This window comes from Podarcis liolepis (genome assembly GCF_965112155.1).
Source record: "Podarcis liolepis genome assembly, chromosome: 11".
Classification (NCBI taxonomy): Eukaryota; Metazoa; Chordata; class Lepidosauria; order Squamata; family Lacertidae; genus Podarcis; species Podarcis liolepis.
In genome coordinates, this window is record NC_139565.1 from 17135675 (window position 1) to 17151601 (window position 15927).

Genomic DNA, 15927 nt, shown 5'->3' on the forward strand with positions numbered 1-15927 from the left:
TCCTTAAATTTGTTTTTAATATCTTCCTGCATATCCAGATTAACTTAGTTTGATCATTTATTCATCTTCTTTAAATATATACTCTTATGAAACTGCAGGTTGTTACAATAATCCTGTCAATGTTTTTATCTGTTTATAATTTATCTGTTCAATATTCAATAAACCATTTCCATTCTTTTATTTAAAAAATTGTTATGTTGATTTCTTATTCTTCCGGTAAGTTTCACCCTCTCTGCATATTCCATAAGTTTTTTTTTAACCATTCTTCCTTTGCTGCCGCTTCTGCTTCTTTCCATTTTGGGGCAAGAAACATTCTTACTACTGTATTAGCATGCATTAATAAGTTTCTATACATTTTAGGTAGTTCTGTCCCTATAATTCCCAAAAGAAAAGCTTCTGGTAAAATGACAAAGGTTATTTTACAAAGGTGTTTTTTTTATACAAAGTTTATTTTAAACATCCTTTTCATTTCGGTATATATCATTTCCCAGTAAGCTTTAACCTTACTACAAGACCACTACATATGATAAAAAGAATCTTCTTTCTCTTTACATTTCCAACACTTATTTGATTTATATTTTTGCCAATTTACTCAGTGCTAGGTACCATCGATATAACATTTTCATATGATTTCCTCTTAGACCATAACATGCTGTAAATTTTATACCCATATTCCACAATCCTTCCCATGCTTCCACGTCTATATTATGATCAATATCTATTTCCCAGTATATCATTGAGGGTTTTACTTGCTCATCCTTTGTCTCCCATTCCAATAATATTTTATACATTGGAAGAGCATCCTCTTGGCTTGCAGACTGTTCCAAATTTAATCTCCCGCATTTCCAGGTAGGACTGGGAATGTTCCAGGTCAGTAACATTGGAGTACCACTTCCAATTGGTGTGTTAGTATTATCATCAATAACAAAAGTGTGTAAACTGACCTTTATCTGAAGATCACAGGGCAGTTCACAACAGGGGCATAGCTTGGGGGGCTGCGGTCCTGGGCACACAATTTTGAGGGGGCACAAACCAGGCATCCCCATGCAGCGATCTCCGTCCTGCCCTACCTGCCGTCAGGGGTCTCTGGGCCCTGGAGCCTGGCGTGGCCTTGCCACTGCATCCCCTTGCTGAACGGCCGCCTGGCCAGCACTCGCTCACTCCTCGCTCAGATGGTGAGTGGCTGCATGAGGAGGGAGAAGGGCAAGGGGCGATCCCAGCATGGCCCAGTCTGCTTTGGCGGGATTCACCCGTCAAGGGCTGCGTTGGCCAACTCAGCTTTCCCCTGTGCGGGCAGGCAGGCAGGCAACACAGCATGCCCCGGGCACCAGCAAATGACGCTATGCCACTGGTTCACAGCATAAAAGGTGTAGACGACAGTGAATGTCCATCAGCCAGAACGAATTAGCTGCCTCGGGTGGTGGATGCTGACAGGAGGGCAGTGAAGTGATGGAGGAGAGGTGGCAAGCTCTGTGCGCCACTTCGGCTGCCCGTCCCCCTTAAAGTTAGCCTGCTGAACTTGGTTGTGATGGTGGGTCCCGTCCCCCCCGTCATCAGTGTGGCTTCTATACATGTCATGGAAGGCCACCATCTTGTCATTTGAGCAGCAAAATGACTTCGGCCAAACCAGGGGTCTGCAACCTTTAAGACAAAAAGAGCCACTTGGACCCGTTTCCGAAGGGGGAAAACACTGGGAGCCGCAAAACCATTGCGACATTCAAAGCATGCGTGCCGCTGCCCTCCAATCTGACAGCAGGCGGGAAGGTGACGTTGGGACGGTGCGTGACTAACGCACGCACCGCCCCCATGCGACGTCACAGCCAGTACAGCACCCGCCACAGTGGGGAGTGTCGGGGCGCACAATGCGCCTCCTCCCCTCGCTAGTATCTGCCCCGGAGCCGCGGCAAAGGTGTAAAAGAGCCACATGCAGCTCCGGAGCCACGGGTTGCAGATCCCTGGGCCAAACCAAGCAACCTTCCAGAGCATGACAGGTATACAGACTTTGACCAAGAGGCTGATCCAGAAAGCCAGGGTAGCCCTGGGATGAGCAAACAGGAACATACATCAGTGGCAGAAACAGCACCAAGAACATGAGTAGGCAAACTAAGACCTAGGGGACGGATCCGGCCCAATCACCTCTAAATCCGGCACGCGGACAGTCCGGGAATCAGCGTGTTTTTCATGAGTAGAATGTGTCCTTTTATTTAAAATGTATCTCTGGGTTATTTGTGGAGCATAGGAATTCATTCGTTTTTCTTCCAAAATATAGTCCGGCCCCCCACAAGGTCTGAGGAACAGTGGACCAGCCCCCTGCTGAAAAAGTTTGCTGACTCCTGACCAAGAAGAAAGAAGATGAAACTCAGCAAAGAGGACTCGTTGGCAACATTAGATACAAGCCTTTCCCTTGCAGAAGTTGAAGCATTAGCATTACACCTGCTCAACTACCAAAGCTAATTAGCCCCCTCCGCCCTTATTTCAAAGCTATTTTTAATGTTTGTATCAGAAAAGCACCCGGCCAATTTGGTTGCCAATAAATATCTCCACAGACTTTTCTGAGATCACAGTCTTTCCAACGAGTGGCTCCTGTCCAGGTTTGTTAATTGTCTTACTTTAAATGTTGTGAGGGTCTTATGGGGGGTTTGGGGGGGGTATTGGGGTTGTTGTTCTTATTTTGATTGTGCATTTTGTGTTTTATATTTATTTTATTCCATGAACTGCCCTGAGACCTCCAGGTATAGGGCAGTATATAACTTCAATAAAACAACAACAACCATGACCCTCTTTCGGAACTTAACTTTATCCATCTGACAGATTCAACTGAGGAAAATTCAGTTGTAAGCAGAAACATCTCGATTTCTATTTCTCTCGACTCCAGATCTCTAAGGTAGAATTCCTCACAAAAATACATCCTTGAAACCTGAACATTGGTATTCAGAAACCACTTTTGGTTTCTCGTGCTTTCCTCGCAGAAGTACATAAAGCATGGTTGTTGCAAAATAATCAGGATGAAGGGAAAGAAGGAGCCAGTGCTCCTTCATAGAACCAAGCTCTCAGTCCTGGAGATGGATCAAGATAACATTTAACCTTTCCATCCCCATACATTCATCTGTTCCGCTCGGCTTTGCTGAAAACTGGAGTTTGACTGCCTCATAAATCTAGGAGATGCAAGGTCACAGTCATTTTGCAATCCCACCACACGAAGAAAAGAGGTTGAAATGTTATTTGGACCTTAACGCTATTTTGCTGGAAACAGAAACTCCATTGATGGGAAGAAGAATGCTTCACAAAACATACTTTGGGCAGTCAATATCTACTGAATTCAGACCAGAAAGTTTATGCTGTGAGGCTCAGGTCTTGTTGTTTGCAAGATTTAAAAGATGAGATCGAGTGTAGGAGAAAAAGCAGCAACAACAACCTCCAGCTGGAAATATGAGGCGCCGCAGAAAGATCAATAACTCGTTAAAAGTGACAGTTTGAGCGCGAAGGAAGCTCAGTCTGTCTTTGAAGGCTTCGGTTCAATTTAACAAATGAGTTCCGCGGAGCACCATAGATGCTCATGTGTGATACATCTCGGGCCATTTCTATAGGCAAGGTAATCCCGAGTGCTTCAGTGGGAAAAATAGGTGTGTTGATGGTCAGTTCAGGAGCCGCAAGAACTCGAGAACTTGTAACAGAATCACAGAATCATAGATATGGAAGGGAATTATGTGGAACAGTGGCATGCGTCATTGGACTGAGGGGACTAGGCTAGTTCCCTAAATGTTCCTCTGGCGTCTCCTTCCCAAATCCCAGGAAGCTTCTGCCCAGCTTAGGAAGGGAGGCGTGAGGCCTTGATGGGTCCAAGAAGAGGCGTCGCAAGATCAGGTGGTACCTGGTGCAAAAAAATTCTTGCCAACCCCCTCCCCACACACATTCAAATTATTAAAAGAAGGAAATATAAGATACAGTCGCAAGTGTCATTTTCTGGTTTATTTACTGACAGTGGCGTAGCGTGGGGGGTGCAGGGGGGGCCGGCCGCACCGGGCGCAACATCTGGGGGTTAGGGGGCGCAAATCCACGGGTTAGGGGGCGCAAATCCACGGGTTAGGGGGCGCAAATTACTTGCCTTGCCCCGGGTGCTGACAACCCACGCTACGCCACTGTTTACTGAACATTGGGAGTATAAGCAACTTTGGCTTAGCGGCCCAGGAGGTCGTCCATGGCGCCCGCGCTGCCCAGAGCCCAACCGCTGTTGGTGGCCGCCTCAGCCTCTGTAGGATGGCCTTGGCCTTTGCAGGCCACTGCTTCCTCGGCAGGTCGCTGCAGCGGCCCAAAAAACCCAACTGCTGTTGGCAGGGGGCCTTGGCAGCATCGGGAAGTCGGTCTTGAGAGCACCAGTCCTTTCCTTGCCTTTGCCCTGCCCTCAGCCTGCAGCTGATTGGCCAGCTGGGTTGGGGGCGGGGCGAAGGTCCCAAGGCAAGGGGAGTGGCATCCAGGACCCAGGAAGTCCCCCCACCTCTCGGAGAGGAGCTTCAATAAGTTTATTTCTTAAATACTTATTCTTTCCAGTTTGTCACCCCCCTCAGCGGTGACACCTGGGGCGGCACACCCCTACCGCAGCCCCGTTCCGATGCCACTGGGTCGAAGATCCATCCTGCCATCTTCCCAAAGCCCGTCCAGGGCTTCAGCATCCCTTAAGGGCCCTGGCACCTCCTTTGCAAAGCCCGGGAAACTCCTGGTTGGCTTAGGGAGGGAGGCACAAGGTCAGGATATCACAACGTCACACGTGTGACATGGGTCCCCCCTCCCCATCCCTCTCACAAGCTGGTGCCTCTGGCCCTCAACTGCTCCCCTACAAAAAAGTTCACCGCACACCCCTGATGTGGAAAGCAATTAACAAGGAACAAGAACAGATAACAAGTGGCGAAGGCCAGGCTTGCTGCACCTCAACAAGGATGCTGTTCCACAGAACGAGGGCAGCTATTCAGAAAGCACTGCAATGAGCTATTCTGGATCATGGTGCTTACATGTGAGCAGCAATGCGTGAAAGGGGTATCTGTAGTCCTGGTGGTCTTCCGGTTGCTATATTTCAAGAATATGGTGGCACTGTGGTCTAAACCACTGAGCATCTTGGGCTTACCAATCAGAAGGTCGGCGGTTCGAATCCCCGCAATGGGGTGAGTTCCCATTGCTCTGTCCCAGCTTCTGCCAACCTGGCAGTTCAAAAGCATGCCAGTGCAAGTAGATAAATAGGTACCTCTGTGGTGGGAAGGTAAACAGTGTTTCCATGCACTCTGGTTTCCGTCACGGTGTCCTGTTGCTCCAGAAGTGGTTTAGTCCTGCTGCCACATGACCCAGAAAGCTGTCTGTGGACAAACACTGGCTCCCTCGGCCTGAAAGTGAGATGAGCACCGCAACCCCAGAGTCGCTTTTGACTGGATTTAACCGTCCAGGGGTCCTTTACCTTTACCTTATTTCAAGAAGTAAAAAATCTGGACATTGTTCAAAAAGTTGTTGAGCTGTTTCGGGGTGGACATCAGGGTGGCGATCGGGCTTCCGAAATTGCCATCTAGGAGGCAACAAGGAACTGACTGCTGCACAGTGCTTCTGCTGGGGAACAGATAAAATCCAGGACATTTACTATTGATTTAACCCCGGGGAACCAATTTAGCCCCCACCTCCCAGACATTACTGGAATTTTCCGGTACATATGGTGACCCTACTTCAGATGAAAAGTGGAACTCGAAATTCTAACTATTCTTTTACATTTCTCTTTGGTACCTGAAAGGAGGGGGGGGGGGAATTATATTTTATATTGCTGCACCTCAGACGTTTCTTATCTGATTTTCCTGAAATTTGTCTCCTTCCGCTGCAATAGTGGTGATGCTGGGCTGTTTCTAAGCGGTTGTTTCTGGTTTGCGTTGATTCATGAATTATAATTTTTATTACATTGCTGTGAACTCAAAGAGAGTGCCATCTCTTTGTAGTGGTTAAGAGCGGTAGACTCGTAATCTGGTGAAACGGGTTCGCTTCCCCACTCCTCCACATGCAGCTGCTGGGTGACCTTGGGCCAGTCACACTTCTCTGAAGTCTCTCAGCCCCACTCACCTCACAGAGTGTTTGTTGTGGGGGAGGAAGGGAAAAGGAGAATGTTAGCCGCTTTGAGACTCCTGAAGGGGAGTGAAAGGCGGGATATCAAATCCAAACTATTCTTCTTGGAAAAAGGACGGTGATGTATACCGTCTTGGATTTTTAAAACCCTATTTGGAAGTGCTGACAGAGGAGCGAAAAGTCACAAAGGTTTAATAACTATTTTGGCTGCAATCTCCCTTTCTTGCTATAAATATTGCTTTACGTGATGTAGAGACTATCTACCGTGTAACTTTGAAGGAGAGAAAAAACCCAGTAATATATGTGTTCTACTTCTATTCAAGAGGGTGGGGGGAGACTTTTTTTACACCTGCTGTTTAGAATGATTATACCTGCTTTTAAAAAAAATATAATCTCTGTAGATGGACAATACTAAGCACATATAAAGTGTAGTTAAGTGTTTTGTTTTGTTTTTTAAAAAAACCTCTGCTTGTCTGTTTCCACGGCAACTTCAGAACCGTAAGTCCTTAATTGTTTAAAAATTGCTTCTCCCTGCAGTGTGCTTATTAGCGAGAAATCCTCCCCAGACCCCCAAATCTGGAATTAATTTAAATAAACGCTCAGAATTATGTATTTGTATCAGTGCTGCAGAGTTTTAAAAGTATCTCGGTGCATTGGTATATTTTACATTTAATTATTACACTTCACAGCCAAGTCCGGCACTTAATGGTCTTTGTAAATAGTATGGGCAATCTAAAAACATCTCATCAAATGCTTCTCCCTTCTGCCCCTAGCCCAACATTTCATCTGGCGTAGCTGCTTAAATCATGAACGGAAAGTGTTTTGAGCATTTGGGGCAAGTGTTGTGGAAATAATAATCAGCAGCTCTACAGCATTTGAGAGCATTCAAAGCAATTCCCGCACATTATTATCCATCACCACCATCATTTTATTTGCATGCCGCCTTTCCATAGTTAAAACATTGCTCAAGGCGGCTTGCGACATGACAAGATTTACATAATTACCAACGTAACAAAAGTCATAAGCAATATAGAAAACAAACCAAAAAGTACACTACCAAATGGAAAACAATTTCCACATAAATCATAAAATCCAAAACTAAGGATACAGCATTAATATCAGTTGCAATTTAAAATGACATACAGTGGTGCCTCGCAAGACGAAAAGAATCCGTTCTGCGAGTCTCTTCGTCTTGCGGTTTTTTCGTGTTGCGAAGCAAGCCCATTAGCGGCTTAGCGGATTAGCGCTATTAGCGGCTTAGCAGGCTTAGTGGATCAGCTGATAAGCGGCTTAGCAGCTTAGCGGATCAGCTGTTAAGCGGCTTAGTGGCTTAGGATCAGCTGATAAGTGGCTTAGCGGCTTGGGAAAAAGGGGGGGGAACCCGCAGAAACTCGCAAGACATTTTCGTCTTGCGAAGCAAGCCCATAGGAAATTCGTTTTGCGAAGCACCTCCAAAACGGAAAAACCTTTCGTCTAGCGGGTTTTCCGTCTTGCGAGGCATTCGTCTTGCGGGGCACCACTGTAGATAAAAAATAAAAGCAATTTTAAGAAAGCCCAGATGGAAGGAGGCCGGCAAGGCCCTTCAGGCCCTCAGCAGCAGGTGAGTCTCAGAATTCCCTGCAACAATCCTGTTATTTCCCACTTTGGACTGCGCCAGCCTGTGGATTTGCAGAGGTGGACCAGGCTATGTGCCTCCTGCTGACGACAGAGTCTGCAGAAGAGTACCTGGTTTTTTTGGGGTGCACCCTACTGGGCTCCAGGCACCTGTCTCCTCTCTTACCTACCCCCTTCTATTTTGGGGAAGTTTGCACATATTTATACCTCTGTAGGGATGCGGGTGGCGCTGTGGGTTAAACCACAGAGCCTAGGACTTGCCGATCAGAAGGTCAGCGGTTCAAATCCGTACAACGGGGTGAGCTCCCGTTGCTCGGTCCCTGCTCCTGCCAACCTAGCAGTTCGAAAACACATCAAAGTGCATGTAGATAAATAGGTACCACTCTAGCGGGAAGGCAAACGGCATTTCTGTGCGCTGCTCTGGTTCGCCAGAAGCGGCTTAGTCATGCTGGCCACATGACCCGGAAGCTGTACGCCGGCTCCCTCGGCCAATAAAGAGAGATGAGCACCGCAACCCCAGAATCGGCCACGACTGCACCTAATGGTCAGGGGTCCCTTTACTTTTACTTTTACACCTCCATAGGGACGTGGGTGGCGCTGTGGGTTAAACCACAGAGCCTAGGGCAGGGGTCTGCAACCTTTAAGACAAAAAGAGCCACTTGGACCAGTTTCCGAAGGGAAAAAAAACTGGGAGCCGCAAAACCACTGCGACATTTAAAACAAATATATCTCCGGAGCCGTGATCTGACAGCGGGCGGGAAGGTGACGTCGGGATGGTGTGTGACTAATGCATGCACCGCCCCCATGCGACGTCACAGCCAGTACAGCGCCCGCCACAGTGGGGAGTGTCGGGGCGCACAATGCGCCTCCTCCCCTCGCTAGTATCCACCCCGGAGCCGTGGCAAAGGTGTAAAAGAGCCACATGCGGCTCCGGAGCCGCGGGTTGTAGACCCCTGGCCTAGGGCTTGCCGATCAGCAGGTCGGCGGTTTGAATCTCAGCAACAGGGTGAGCTCCTGTTGTTCGGTCTCTGCTCCTGCCCACCCAGCAGTTTGAAAGCACGTCAAAGTGCAAGTAGATAAATAGGTCCGGCAGGAAGGTAAACGCCGTTTCCCTGCACTGCTCTGGTTTGCCAGAAGCGGCTTAGTCATGCTGGCCACATGACCCAGAAGCTGTCTGCAGACAAACGTTGGCTCACTCAGCCTATAGAGCGAGATGAGCGTGCAACCCCAGAGTCATCCGCAACTGGACCTAACGGTCAGAGGTACCTTTACCTTATACCTCCGTAGGTTTCTTTGCATCTAACCAGCATGCTTTTTAAAAATGCAAATAGCATTAGCCGGTGTGCATGTGACAGGAATCATTGGGACTGCAGTGAAAATTTAACACTTTCCTCTTCTCTTGTGGTCCCTTGGAAAATCTCCCCTTTGAAGAGCCAGTGTGGTGTAGTGGTTAAGAGCGGTAGTCATGTAATCTGGGGAACCGGGTTCGTGTCTCCACTCCTCCACATGCAGCTGCTGGGTGACCTTGGGCCAGTCACACTTCTTTGAAGTCTCTCAGCCCCACTCACCTCACAGAGTGTTTGTTGTGGGGGAGGAAGGGAAAGGAGATTGTTAGCCGCTTTGAGACTCCTGAAGGGGAGTGAAAGGCGGGATATCAAATCCAAACTCTTCTTCTTCTTCTACTTGCATTGGGAGAAAAATATCCATTGGCGTCAAACCCTTCAGAGGAGGGTTTTTCTTCATTATTGCCGTGAGGAAGGAAAGAGGTAAACTTTCTTTCCATACCTTCCGCCATCAGACAATTACCATCTAGTGCCATCTTTTTTAAACAGAACAAAACTGCCAAGGCCCAATTATTAAAAATGAAAAATTAAAGGAGATTGAGCAGGCATGGTTCACAATGGATTGTTTAAAATGGGGGTAGTGTGTTCGCAGCTTTTTCCATTTCTGAAAGTCTGCTCCCTTTCAACTCTACCCGACTCAATAAAAGAACATTAGATTTGACACAGAGACTTGGATGCTCCTCATAAAACATCCCTGTATAATGACCCAATTATTTAATAAGGAAAAACCCTAGCCTAAATCTCTGGAAGTGGTTGCCAATCAAATTTCAAATTCACCCAAGCAGGAAGAAGGAAGAAAAAGTCACATCATTCGTTTAACGGAACACCTTACAAACTTTTTTTAAAAAATAAATATGTGGGTCTGGCTGGTTGTCTTTCGTGGGCTGTAGCGAGATTTGTGTTTGTGCTTGAGTGGGTGTGGATTTTTGGATCAGGTTAGTCTTCTTCTATTTGTCCCCATGTCATTTTCAGTTTATTGGTTCTAGTAAGGCTGTTTCTCATACTATTTGATACCATTGGTCCATGTTCACTCCTGACAGGTCTCTCCAGTGTCTGACTCTGCTGCTTCCGGCTGCTGAGAGTAGGGGGGTTATGAGCTCTTTATGAGTGGGCATTATCTTGGAAGGTGTTCAATAGGGCCAGTTCTGGGGTGAGTTCTACTACTTGCTTAGTTATTTTGAATATTTCTTGTATTACTGATGTCCAGAGTTGTATTCTGTTTTTTTTTTATATATAAATTTTTATTGGTTTTACAAAATTTTTAAAACAATACAAACATATAAAAAGACATACAAACACGTATAGTTTCATGACCTTTTTTTTCATAAACCTTGTTTCTCGGACTCCCCCATACCTCCCCTTTCTGCATCCCAATGTCCAAAATTTTCCAGCAACTTCTAAATAGTTCTGTCAAACATATGTCTTCTTAATCTTTCCTTCAGTCTAATCTTATATCGCTGTAACCCTTTCTTTCTCAAAACCTCGACATTCTAACATTCATCAAGTTTATAATAGTCCTTAAGATAGATTTTAAATTTCTGATGTCCAGAGTTGTATTCTGGGACATTCCCACCACATGTGGACGTATGTGCCTGTGGAGGTGCATCCTCTTCAGTATTTTGGTGATGTTCCTGGGTGTATCAGCGCTAGTTTCTTTGGTGTTAGGTACCATCTGTAAATCAGTTTAAGAGTGAGTTCTTTTCTTTTCTCTGATATGGATTTAAAGGGAGGTTTAGACCACATTCTAGTCCATTGGGTGAGGTTAATCTCATAGCCTATGTCATCCTCCCATTGTTTTTGGATTATGCCGAGGGGGGTTGTGGGATTTTGGAGCAGTATTTTGTATATTGTGGATACCACCCCCTTGCCATGTCCCTTTGTTGTTAGGAGGAGATTTTCGAAGGTTGTCAAGGGCCTAGTTGGTGCTGATTTTACTACTGGATTGTTTAAGAGCATCTTACAGACTTGAGCAAAAGTTAACACAATTAGAAAAAGGGTGAACAAATTGTGCGCTGTTTTCATGCAGCATTGTTTAATTTGTGGCCGATGCAGCTGTCACTGGAGAAAAGCACCTCAGAGTCTAATCCTGAAGCCATAAGCCACCATGGACTTATGGTATCTAGAAAGATGGGAATAAATGGGAATGTCTTCAACGGTCAGTTGACAGGGAACTTTTTGAAGAAGCTGCTTTCGGTCTTCTCCATGACAATGCCTTTCACGCTTCTCCAGAAACAGACTGTCTTCAAGGGGACCGGTATATAGCTCAACAAGTTTAGCATGCTAAGGAAAAGAATTCAAGCAATTGTCAATAAATAACAACATCACCGCCGATAATAAAATACCAAGAATTAAGCAACTATGAACTTAGGAAGTCCTTCGGGATTTGTACTTCTCTGGTTTTGCCATTTGGTTCTTCAGTGTGTAAAAGCGGTATGAAAATCACCAACAGAGATGCCTCATATAAGGGAAATCGCTTTGCAAAATGGTGTGAAATGAGCTTTATCTGCGCTAGAGTATATGAGAAAGCATGGCGTGAACTCCTTATTCTGTGCAGCCAACAGGACACAGAATCAGAAGAAGCCTAATTTGGGGAGAAGATCCCCACAGGGCAATTGCTTTCTTCAAAGAACTGCAATGTCACCAAAAGACCAACTCCAAACAACCTTTATTTATATCTTAACATTGCCTCTGTGCTTTGGTCTTTGACATCTGAGATGTATGTTTTCAGCACGCATCCTATTCCTGTGATTGTCATTTGCTTGAAAATGTTTTTAATACTGTAATTTAGATTGTAACATGCCCTGGAACCTTAGGACGAAGGGTGGGTAAGAAATAATAATAGTGATAATGGTGATAATGGTGATAATGATGATGATGATAATAATAATAATAATAATAATAATAATAGAAAAGCTACAATGGTGGATATGAGTGAACAATATATACATCATTCAACTTCCTGTATCAGGACATTATTATTATTATTATTATTATTATTATTATTATTATTATTAATAGAAAAGTTACAATGGAGGATATGATTGAATGATATATGCATCATTTAACTTCCTGTATTGGGACGTTTTTAATGTTTGACATTTTATTATGTTTTTATATGTGTTGGAAGCCGCCCAGAGTGGATGGGGCAAGCCCGCCAGATGGGCAGGGTATTAAAAAATAAAATTGCTGTATTACATTGGAATGATATCTATGTTAATGATAAGAAATGCTCTCAAATTGCAGTGACTTCAACAGGTACTTTGTCGATGCTTAGTATCTTTCAAAAATTAGAGTCCTTCTTAAAATGAGAGTCTCCAAGGAAAAAATCTATTTCCCTTACCTTTAAAGCCATATCCCGATACTTCATATCTTGTTTCCAGGGCATCACGTAGAGCTTTGGGATCATTCCATGTCTGTACGAAAAGCTTGGCAAATGGCAATGAATCAGCCTGGAACATGACAAGAGTTGGTTTTACGCACACACACACACACACACACACACACACCATGTGGATGTTGCTGTTTTTAAAACTTATTTAAATACAGAGGGGGGAGACAAACAACACAGAGGAGAACAATTCCCTTCCTTCCCACCCCTATCTGAACTTATATGACAAAAAGAACCAGCACGTGGTTTAGTCATGGAGGTCCAGTTGTTAAGAGTGTTGGACCAGAGAGGAAGGGATGCAAGTTCAAGTCCCCACTTGGCCATAACCTTGGGCCGGCCACATTCCCTACCACAGAGGTGGCGAAACTATGGGGTCTTTGGAGGAAAGGTGGTGCCTATAAACAGAAAACAAACAAATCAAGTCACATGCTTACCCCTTTCCTTGGCGATGGTCTGGAATCAAATTGCAGAGTTAGGAAAGAATTTAACCAAAATATTATTCCTGGCCTGAAACTCTGTCAAGTTTTGCCAGTTCCTGCACGAATCTTCTGGAATTAATCCATTTACTAGCCATGGATGTCTGCCCTTCGCATGATGTCAGGTGTAGAACAGCTGGGCATGGCTTGCCCCAAATAGCTTGGCAACCCAAATTTGTTCCATGAGATGATGGTTATCCCCCTTTATGATATGCACCAACATGGAACTAAAGGAATATCTGCCCCATATGTTGAAAGCACTGTGATACTGTTTCAAACTGTCATGGCTTCCCCCAAAGAATTCTGGGAGTTGTGGCTTGTGAAGGGTGCCGGCGGGTGTTAAGAGATACCCCATTTCCCCTCACAGAGCTTCAATTCTCAAGAGTGGTTGAGCAATCAAGCCCTCTTCCCAAGGAACTATAGTTCTGTGGGAGGAATAGGCAGTCGCCTAAAAACTGTCGGCGCCCTTAACAAACTACAGCTCCCAGGATTCTTGGGGGGGGGATGGCATGGATGTTTAAAGCTGCACCATAAAGCTTTGAATGATGAGTAGATATAAATAGGATTGCACAATCAACCGGTTTGGCAGGCCTGCTTTATTGTTAGTGTACTGGAAGAAGCAAAGATGGCCAGTGTCGAAGCAATAATTCTTCAACATCAACTTCGTTGGACTGGTCATGTTGTTTGGATACCTGATTACCGTCTTCCAAAGCAACTACAGTGGTACCTCTGGATGCGAACGGGATCTGTTCCAGAGCCCCGTTCACATCATGAGCAGAACGCAACCTGAGTCTGTGCATGCGTGGGTTGCAATTCGCCTCGTCTGTGCATGTGCGTGACATCATTCTGAGCACCTGCACATGCATGAGCGGCAAAACCCGGAAGTAACCCATTCCATTACTTCCGGGTGACCGCAGGATGCAACCTGAAAAGATTTAACCTGAAGCGTCATACCTCATGTTATGTCCGCTTCATGTTATGTTCTTTCAGGTTACATCCCGCGGCGACCTGGAAGTACTGGAAAGATGCGCCGCTGCGGGTTGCGTTCTTTTCATGTTGCGAACGGGACTCCAAAATAGATCCTGTTCGCAACCAGAGGTACCACTGCACTCTATTCTGAACTTAAAAATGGAAAGCGTAATGCCGGTGGTCAACAAAAGAGGTTTTAAGACAAGGCAAATCGGAAAAATATATAGTATAAACACAGACAATTGGGAAACACTGGCCTGCGAGCGCTCCAGTTGGAGAACAGCCTTTACCAAAGGTTCCATGGACTTTGAAGACGCTCGAACTCAGGACAAGAAACATGCTAAGAGGACGGCACGCTTGGCAAACCCTCACCACGATCAACTCCCACCTGGAAACCTACATCCCCACTGTGAAAGGACGTGTAGATCCAGAACTGGCCTCCACAGTCACTTACGGATTCACTGTTAAGACCGTGTTCATGGAAGACAATCTTACTCAGCTACGAGTGATCGCCAAAGAAGATTGTTAATCTTTAACATCACAACTTTCCTTTCCAAAATGGTTTAATGTGCTTGCTAGCCCATGGGGGGGGGGAGGTGATCAGGACCCTCAGGGAACAGAAAGGCCCGCCCACCCACCCACCCACTCCTGAATGCTCCTGCTGGAGATGAAGTCTCTGTCTTACCCTTTCAGGTCAGTATTGACTGCCTTTGAAACCAAATTGGGATTAGAGTCCTGTCCAGGCACAGCATTTGGGTTACTCATGCTGCCGCCGTTGTCACTGCTGCTTCTCTGGGCTGAGATCTGTGCAAACAGCCGGTCCCTGTGTGTGCCTAGGTGAAGATTATGATGCATCAGCCATTGTCAGGCTGATGACACTAGAGCAACAACAAGGGAAAATGTTATTTAAGAAATATCGGGAAGGGATCAGGTCCACTTGAAAACGGTGTGATTAGATAGATGTAGAAGAATATCATGATACAACTTCATGAAAGTGGACGAAGTTAGAAGGAAAGGCATTAATTAGGTTCCCTGGAGAGTCGCAAATACTTAATCAAAACAGCTTGAATTAAACTATTCCTGGGAGTGTGAAGCTTTTGCCATGCCAAGTACTGGTGGTGAATAAAAACCCCATGCAATACCACCTAGGTAGGTAAAGGGACCCCTGACCATTAGGTCCAGTCGTGGCCGACTCTGGGGTTGCGGCACTCATCTTGCTTTATTGGCCGAGGGCGCTGGCGTACAGCTTCCGGGTCACGTGGCCAGCATGACTAAGCCGCTTCTGGCGAACCAGAGCAGCGCACGGAAACGCCGTTTACCTTCCCGCTGGGGCGGTACCTATTTATCTACTTGCACTTAAGAGTGCTTTCGAGCTGCTAGGTTGGCAGGAGCAGGGACCGAGCAACGGGAGTTCACCCCGTCGCGGGGATTCGAACCGCTGACCTTCTGATCGGCAAGTCCTAGGCTCTGTGGTCTAACCCACAGCGCCAGCCGTGTCCGCGATACCACCTAAACAGCACCAAATCCAAGTGGAAGCTGCAAAGGAAGTTCCTCTGCCTTTGGCGCAGTTTGAATTTGGTGCCTTACACTGTCAGCCACGTCCCGGCAGTGATTCAAGAATTCGGCAGTGACTCAAGAATTCCTGCTTGCTGTTTCGCGACCCCACTTCTCCAAAGTGTGCCTTCCATAAGCTGGGAAAGGGGCCTAGGTAAAACTATGATGGCAAAGGAATGATCTTAAGGTTTATGTTTCTCACCTCCAACACCATACGATAGCTTGTTTGGCTGGTTCCCCACCCCTGCTGGAGTCAGGTCCTCAACCAAGCAATTACTCACCAGAGGCCGGCGAAGTATGTGGGATGTGATCCATGAGAGGCAGTCAAGTACAACATTCCTTGTAATGCTAGAGCAGTGTTTCCCAACCGGTGTTCCGCGGCACACGAGTGTGCCGTGAGACGTTGCCTCGTGTGCCGCGAGATGCCTGGAGGGAGGCGGGCGAGTCGGGCGGCGAGAGGCGGGGCGGCGGCGGCGAGGAGAGGCCGCGCCTC

The 15927-nt window shown here is 46.2% G+C and overlaps 1 protein-coding gene and 1 long non-coding RNA gene across 3 annotated transcripts in view; one reads left to right on the forward strand and one right to left on the reverse strand.

Moving 5' to 3' along the window:
* Positions 1-15927, forward strand: part of LOC310688356 — a 387571-nt gene that overhangs the window by 68522 nt on the left and 303122 nt on the right. The window lies entirely within an intron of this gene.
* On the reverse strand, positions 11061-15788 carry SPMIP10 (sperm microtubule inner protein 10). Of its 2 annotated transcripts, XM_083464690.1 has the most exons (4): positions 15716-15788; positions 14566-14713; positions 12388-12496; positions 11061-11327 (listed from the first exon to the last, which is right to left on the reverse strand). In XM_083464690.1, the coding sequence occupies exons 1-4, from the start codon at positions 15747-15749 to the stop codon at positions 11121-11123; spliced, it is 498 nt and encodes a 165-aa protein (XP_083320816.1). In that variant the 5' UTR covers positions 15750-15788; the 3' UTR covers positions 11061-11120. The 2 variants fall into 2 exon arrangements, with proteins under 2 accessions (XP_083320816.1, XP_083320817.1); XM_083464691.1 differs by lacking the exon at positions 15716-15788 and having other exon boundaries at positions 14566-14750.